General features: G+C 34.5%; 1 protein-coding gene across 1 annotated transcript; it reads right to left on the reverse strand.

Annotated features, from left to right (window-relative positions):
- Nucleotides 1-5,519: 5,519 nt before the first annotated feature.
- LOC125204673 (UBP1-associated protein 2A-like) lies at nucleotides 5,520-8,591 on the reverse strand. Its single transcript, XM_048103381.1, has 2 exons — nucleotides 7,426-8,591; nucleotides 5,520-6,919 (listed from the first exon to the last, which is right to left on the reverse strand). The coding sequence occupies exon 1, from the start codon at nucleotides 8,560-8,562 to the stop codon at nucleotides 7,426-7,428; it is 1,137 nt and encodes a 378-aa protein (XP_047959338.1). The 5' UTR covers nucleotides 8,563-8,591; the 3' UTR covers nucleotides 5,520-6,919.
- Between the last annotated feature and the right edge of the window lie 77 nt (nucleotides 8,592-8,668).

Consider the following 8,668-nt stretch of genomic DNA (forward strand, 5'->3'; position numbering starts at 1 on the left):
TATTTTAGTATTAGCGAAGATGCCAAAAAAATAGTTCTATTGTTTTTAATAAAGTCACACTATTGAATATTTGAATCTTTGTATTCCACTCTATAATAAAGGTGCAGTACAGACTTTGATGCTGGAAATTATATTAATTAGTACTTTATGAAAAGGATCTACCTAAATAATGATGATAACAATTTTAATATTTTATGAAAAGTGTAGTACTATTTCATACTGAGGTGGAAATATCGAACTATTTAGGTTGTAACATACCTTGCTTGATTTCCGCAGAATCAAATAAGTGACATAAAAAAGGAATATACATGATTTGTGGAAATAGCATCATTATTCCATCTAAACCATTCTATATATATACATTCTAAAAATATTCGAAGTTGCTTCAATGTATTAACACATCTTCACCTCGCTCACATTCAATTGCATACATACACATTCAATTGCATCACTAAAGACGGAAAAATATTCAGAGCAATTCCGCTTTGAAGAGTAATATTCCGGCATCGCAGGACTCTCTCTTTTCTCTTCTATACCAGCATGCCATTTTTTCGTCGACCATATTACCGTCCCCGGTTGGTATTTCCAAGTTAAATCTCTTTATCCTTTGTTCAAATTGGAGGTGTGATCCATTGCTAACTTTCGTAAGTTGCTAACTCTACTAATTCATCAATGTAGTGTATTAAAAATGTGAACACGATGATGTTGAAATGTTAACATACACTTAGTTGATAAATTAATAAACTGTGTTGATATTGATATTTAAAATGTCAACACAAATTTACGTTGACCCTTTTAGTAAACTGCGTTGATGAGTTAGCAAATTAACAATTTTTAAAAAATTAGCATTGTAGTGCAGCTCGTTCTAATTGAATGCATATTACTGCACATTACCCAATAGTTAGTTTGTTTTCAATATTCCATAATGAAATTGCTTATATAACTCATTTTGGGACTGCCACCATAGTAAAATCATTTCATTTTCAGCAAAAATTAACAAATTTTCTTTTTTACAAATTCTCTCTACTTATTTTGGAAACTGTATAACATTTTTAAGTACTTTATGAAAAGGATACAACCTTGGGATTTGCTTAAGTAATGGTGAGAACAATTTTAATATAGAATAAAAGTCAATTTTAGTCATAAGCATATAACTAAAAGATGAATCTATCGATATATAAAGTGGAGCAGTTGTGTTGATATTCACAGAAATGTCACTGATGCATTGTTTAGGCGGGAAAACATTTGATGACTGTGTATTTACTTATTTTTATTTTTTAATAACATTTTTTAGAATATAATAATGACCAGAATAGATACAACAGACTACAATAGGAATGTGAATGATGGGTGCGCATGTGACTGACCACACAACAATCAAAGAGGTCTTCCATGATTCCAATTTCCAATGCAGCTTCCAAATCTTTTTTTTTATAATCTATTTGTACCTGAAATAAATTTAATTTGGTTTTCTCTGTTCTCACAGCTTCCATGATTCAATCACCGATCTAAATCGGTTTTCTCTGTTCTCACAGATTGAAATAGGATTCAATGAATCTGAAATCTCAATTCTGTTTCTCAATCTCATGAATCTCTATAAATCTCTCGAAATCTCTTTTCGGTTTCTCCACAAATCTCCTCCAATTTTTTTTAGGTTTCTCTGATCGAGATCTTCAACATCTGGAAAAGAGTCTCTGTTCTAGCATGTTGTTTGGCTTTTGTTTCAATTGGAGGTACAATACCTGATAATGCAGGTTCCTACCACTCCAAACTGCAAGACAAGTTTCCTTTGTGATGGAAGTGAATAACAACTCAAGTCTATGGAGTTGCTGCTGAAATTTCAAGATGTTTTTCTCCTTATAGATTAAAATGTAATTAGGTTTTAGATTAGCATTTATATTGATGCTTCTTTTGTAGTTTGATGTTCTTGTCAAGATGCTAGCAATTGTTTGCTTTCATCTTGTGGAAGGCTATTAGAATTAGAGAATTAGCATTTATGTTGATGCTTCTTTTGTAGTTTGATGTTCTTGTCAAGATGCTAGCAATTGTTTGCTTTCATCTTGAGGGAGGCTATTAGAATTAGAGAATAAAATGTAATTAGGTTTTAGATTAGCATTTATTTCTCAGCCTATATAAGGCAATCTATTGTAAATTGTAGTGAACACTTTCCAAAATGTAGTCAATAAACAAATTCTCCTTTTCTCTCCAATCTCACAATCAACGCTTTTCATCTTCCTCCTTCCATGGAGGTTTCTCCATTCCTATTCAATTCTACATATTTTACAGTTGTTGTTATATTGTCATCTAACGGTGCAGATCATAATTCGGAGTATGTACAATATATAGAGTTATCACTACCCTGAATGATAATGTGTCTAAGTAGTTGTACGTATTTGTTTTGTTGTTATTATTGTTAAATTGTTATTACAACATCATTGTCATGGAATACAAAAAAATATTAATTCTTAAAATCATGAACTCTTTGCCATATTATGGTATTTTTCACCAACTTTGAAAGTGATACTATAACATATATATGAACATTGAAATTGATATACGTTTTGTGCGGTAGGTCAATCGGTGATCCCCGAATACCCAATGAGGCATTTCAAATCCTGTTTGGCTTAACTAGCACATGTGGATGTACACGTGGAAGACAAAACAACTTTTGTAAAAATACGAAACCCAAGTTTATTCAACTAATAATAAAACGAACAGCAACTATGATACATCAAAGAAAATAAAGTTCTCATTTTTTTTGGTAAGATATCAAACAAACAACTCTAAAATTTCTCAAATAACTTCAGAATTCTCATTTTTGCTTTTGTTACGCAAATGAATTGAAAAACAATTCAATAACCAATCGATTCAATTGATTCGTAGTTGAGTTTTTGAACAAATTAGTAGGACTAATTAGGGAGAAGAAAGCTCAGTGAATCGATGCGAGCTTGTCTTCTCTTAGAGGCTCTGATGCATCATCCATGGCTTCCTTGCTGATGTGAGGTGTGTTTATGATTCAAGCTTTGAATCTATATATCGATTTCTGGTATTTGGCAGCTCTTGAGACTGGAATTTATATGGTGAAGAAATTCATTTAAAAAAATATAAGGAAATTTCTATCTTTAGTGGACTAACTTTCTTATGCAAGGTTAGTAAATTCTATGATTGTATACAAGCTTAATTGCCAGATAATTCACAAATGTATACTCCCTCCGTCCCATTAAAAATGCAACGTTTACTTTTGTGCACTTATTTTGGAAAAATTATAATAAATAATTAAAGTGGTGAAAAAATAAAGTAAGAGAGAGAATAATGTAGAGGAGAGTCCACTTTATATTATTTTCTTTTTTACTTTATTTTTTCTCCACTTTAACTATTTATTATTATTTTTTCAAAACATGTATAAAAAAGCAAACGTTTCATTTCTAATGGGACAGAGGGAGTACATGATAGAGACGTGATTTAATCAAATGCAAACAAATGACAGTAGAATTCTAATTTCGGTTCAGTTCTGCTTAATAGTTTTGGAAGAAATCGGTTATTGGTTATAACCAATAGATGATCGTTAACCAAAATAACCAAAAATAAATTAAATTTTAACTGTATACTTAAAAATATACTTCATCCGTTCCTTGTTAATAGAGACATTTTTTTGACACAAAGTCTAAGAATAGTGTGTTAAGTGGATGGTGAATAAAATAAGAAAGATTGAGAGAGAATAACTTAAGTAAGAGAATTACCTTTTACTAAAAATAGAAATTACTAAATTATTTTGGTACTTCTCAAAATAGAAAAATGACTCAATTAACATGGAACGACGAGAGTATCACTTTCAAATGCAAAATGTATTATAACTATTAAGAGTAAATTATCAACTATGTACTCCTAATATTGTTGGAGAAATTTTTCTCTCAATATTTCCTACATTGGGTGTGATAAAAAGAAATTAACAGTGTAGATTAAGTTAGATTCACTAATAAAAATTATGAGAAGTGATTTAAAAAAGTCCAAGATAGTTAAATTTTATTAGTAAATTAATGAATTCAATTATTTTTGGTCAATCGATTAACCGATCGAGATTATAATTGACTGGTTAATTAACTAAATGAATTTGAGTCTGGTTTGGTTTCGTTTCTTGAAATGAGAATTATTTTTTTTATCAATAACCAAACCGACCGAATGCCAACCCCCATGTGATACTGTTGTGATATTTGGTTAATTGAGATGGGCGAAAAAGAGTTGTGAACACACTAGTCAAACTTGGCAAGGAATGACTATGAGACACTCAGTTAGCTTAACATTTTTTTTAACATTTTTTTTATTAACATTTTCTTCATAATCTTAAGTCTCAACAACACATCCCATATATGTAACACCCCCATCTTTCATATCTTTTAAGTTATTAATATTCTGAGATTTATACTTTAGTCTAATTGTCAAGAGTTATATGCTCCCTCCGTATCAATACTTCAATCATATTCCATTTTTGAATTATCCCAAGTTATTCAAGTCATTTCTCTTTATTGAAAATAACAAAACATCTGATTTAACTTATTTATTCATAGAGAATAATGTAATTTAACATCAGTCTCATCATCAAAGAATTGTTGACAGTAGTTTGTTTTGGGCAGGGTTTATGGTTTTGCGTTTGTTTACCACAACTGTGGAGCTAATTTGTTAAACTTCTGGAAATGGACAAATGCGAAGAATATACTATAGTACAGACAACTTTAAAGTTGTAAAAGATAAGAGTAGAAGTTGTAAAGCAATTAGAACTTACCATTGCAAATTTTGAGGAGAGAATTCTAAAACTATCTTCAACCATACGCTAAGCTCAAACCCATTTTTAAGTTTTTCTATAAAACTACACCAAATATAATATTACTGCAAAATTGTAATACATATACTAAAAAATGATACTCCCTCTATCCCATAAAAGTTGTCATAATTGTGAAACGACACAAGATTTTAAATGATTTTGTTTAGTGTGTTAAGCGGTGAGAGAAAATAAATTTTAAATTTATATAAGAGAGAACTTTTTCCAAAAGTAAAAATGTGACATTTTTAACGAGACAAATTAAAAAGAAAAGAGAGACATCTTTTAGGAGACGGAAGGAGTATAAAATTTGAATTTGCCAAATGATTGGACTACTTTTTAATGCGACGTATACTCAAAAGAAATATGTTTAAAAATATACCCAAAAAAATATGTTTTGAGTTTTAAAAATTGTTAACTAACAATAGAGGCACTCAAGTAGATTCTCTAATATAACAAAGCAATTTAAGTGCAGGACGAGGCTTTATCCAATTTCTAACATTTTTTTTAATTCTTTAACGTTTTCACAATGTTCAATCTCATTCAGATTCTTTTTCGTTATAAATTTTTGTGGGATATGGATGTCATTAGTGATCCGTTGTTACAAATAGCACATTATTTTGCTTGTATTTGTTAAATGAACGAATAACTATACTTCATACATCAAGGAAGATACTAAGACTAGGCACGTTGTGGACACGGGTTAGAGAATACGTACCTTCGCTAGAGATCATCAATTCATCCACACCGAAATAAGTATTTACACACAATTCCTTCTCATGTCTCAACCATTTGCAACTTATGTTTCCTGATCTGTACAACACCCCTACCATCCCTTCTCTTTAGCCAATTTGAAGTCCTTACCTATTCCGGAATTTTAATACCTAGGAACCTCAAATCAGACTTCTTTGTACTAAGCCACCGACATGGATCATAATCAACAGACATCCACAACGATAAGTTGAACAGTACTTATGTTTCCTGGTACATAAATATATGCCATATCGAGCACTATTTCATGGCATTATGGAGAATAGTTTCTTCAAAAAGGTGGAGTTGCTTGATGACTTACACTGAGGCCTTCCCTGGTGACAAGGGGCCATTACCTGCTATCCGTATCAAGATTAGCAGCAAGCTCTTCCAGCATCAACTTCAAAATTCATCAACCCTCCGAGATTGGAATGGGAATATGATGCCAAAAATAAGATTTTAGCCCTAGGCTTACCAAGAGAGAAGACCATGCAACACAATGTGTTCGAAGTCAAATTTGAGAAATCAGTTTAAGGAAAGCTTGATACTGAATCAAATCCGCAATTTTCAACAAACAGAAGATGAGACCATATGAAACTTGAAGAGTCAATTGAGAAAGTCACCCACATGAAGAATTACGCCACTTTTTATGTAGCCTGTAAGCTTTTATACCTCAGAACATACTCGACTTAAACGCATCTGAACTATGTGCGACCTAGAAAGTATTGGTCAACATCTCATGTGCGATGAACAACAGCACAAGGCAAAGAATTGGCAGTTGCACTGACATGGAAGGCTTTCAGTTGCACTGTCACTATAAGTTCCTGCACCAATGTTGTTACAAGAACAAACTACGATGAATGTTAGTCAAAATCAAGGTACTGAAGATGCCACTTCAGAAACCCATTAAATCGTCTGCTTAGAGATCAATGCAAAGGACCATACTTTTTCTTAATCCGGGTAATCAAAAGAAGTTATGTTTACAAAAACTACATTGTAGCACAAAGGCTGAATTATAAAATAAATCAAACGGAAGAAATATTAATGCTAAAATTCAAAGTAAAAATAGATAGGAAACCGACGCACTCAAATCTCAAAGACACAGAAGTAGGAATCAAGCCACTGGTTCTCAACCCTTTGGGAAAGTTGTAATAAGACCAAAGTAAGACATTTTAGAAAATATTCAGACAGATAGAAGTAAGAAAAAGAGAAACATGATACATATTTTAGATTCTAGTCTTTAGGCAAATGGAAACTTTTTGCTACAAGGAAAGACTTCATTTGCATGATTGCCCGAACTTCAGAAGAATCACCAGAGTCCAAAACTAAAAGTTTGATGCATTTATGAAGAATCTGCACAATGAAAAAAACATAAAAAAAATAATTTGAAAAGCAAAACAAATTTTTGATCATAAGAAACTATGCACTGAAGTTGAGTCACATTGAAAAGTTTAACCAAAAGGGGAGTATAGTGAACTCGTAAAATCATGAAAAATGATGCATAGAACTGCGAAATCTGGGTAACTTACTATGAGAAACATGTGGATGGTTACTGAACCAAAAAGTAATATTACCTGAATGACGAGAGCATATATAACTATTGAGTCATAATCACAGCAGGAGTTTTAATAAAAAGTGCTTCAAAAAAAGATGCACAAAGCATCAATCTTTTTTACAGATGGCCTAATTTTTTGGAATAGCGCGGAAGGATATTAATACATACACTCGAGCTTGTTTTTAATTTTTCACTACTTGACCTCGTAACAATCATCCATTTAATGCTAACATATTTAAACATCCACTTCCATCATCTAAGTGATCTCCAATGGAGAAGAAGTTCAAGCAGTTTTTAGTCCAACCTAGTGACCATGACCCATATAGGGTGCCCCACCCTGATGTGGCCTTACACCACCCTGACCCATCTGTGGCTGGCCACCATAACCCCCCTGCATACCAGGTTGACCTCCATAGCCACCAGCGCCCTGACCTCCGTAACCTGCATTGTTCATCATAGGTGGTACACCCTGTGGATTTCCAATCCCCCCGAGCAAATTGCCAATTCCCAATCCAGCCCCCTGAGTGGCCAGCAGTGCTGCCACAGCCTGTCCTATAGCCGCAGGGGCAACTGCTGGATTAAACCCTACAGAAGGAACAGCAGGTCCCGCACTTGGGGCCATCAAGTGTCCACCTGTGTGCCCCACACCACCACTACCAGCATATCTCCCTTTCTTAGCCTGATGATGATAATACCCTTGGTGCCCCTGGTGATGATGTTGCTGTGGCTGCGGCTGCTGCTGACCATGCTGCTGGTTGAAGAAACCCTTGCTGTGTTTCGGGCCATCAATTGCCTTCTGGCAGTGCAGTATCTGACCCTCAAAATGCTTGTGCGGCTCATCCAGCGCCTTTTTCGCACTCTCAATACTCTTATACACAAACAAACAGAAACCCCTAGGCTTTCCAGTCTGTTTATCCAAACCCAAAGGCCCTTCCTCGATCTCCCCAAATTTGGAGAAGTAGTCCAAAAGCTTTTTCGGCTCAAGTTCGGCAGACACATTGCTAACGTATATCTTCCTCTGTGTGTACTCTGACGCGGGTGGTACAGAAACGGACGGCGCTGCAGTCTGCGTGGGAGTCTGAACTGGCCCAGACGACGCCAGTTGGCAAGAAGTCATTCTGCCTTCAATCAACTTCTGAGGTTCCTTGAGAGCGCGACGAGCCCCATCCCTATTCTTGAAAAGAATGAAACCATATCCCTTCGATTTCCCGGTATTCTTGTCTCTAACCACCTTACAGTCCTCAATTTCGCCATACTTCCCAAACACCGACGTAATCGTCTCCGCATTGGCATCCCAACCAAGGCCGTGGACAAAAATCTTGCAGTGGGCAGGGTCGGAGTCAGCCATCCTGTGCACAATCTCAGCCAGATCTGGGTGTTTTCCAAGCGCTTCTTTGATTAGAAGAGTGAGCTGGTCCTTAGAGAAGGGCTCGAGAAGCATCTCCAAAGGCTCTTCCTCAAAATCACAACCATCCAATTCAAGGATCCAAGGGCTGAGATTAAGAAGGAAATAGGACACTTAGGGTGCAAAGGAGCCTAACGCACCC

Source organism: Salvia hispanica, chromosome 2 (assembly GCF_023119035.1).
Source record: "Salvia hispanica cultivar TCC Black 2014 chromosome 2, UniMelb_Shisp_WGS_1.0, whole genome shotgun sequence".
Lineage (NCBI taxonomy): Eukaryota > Viridiplantae > Streptophyta > Magnoliopsida > Lamiales > Lamiaceae > Salvia > Salvia hispanica.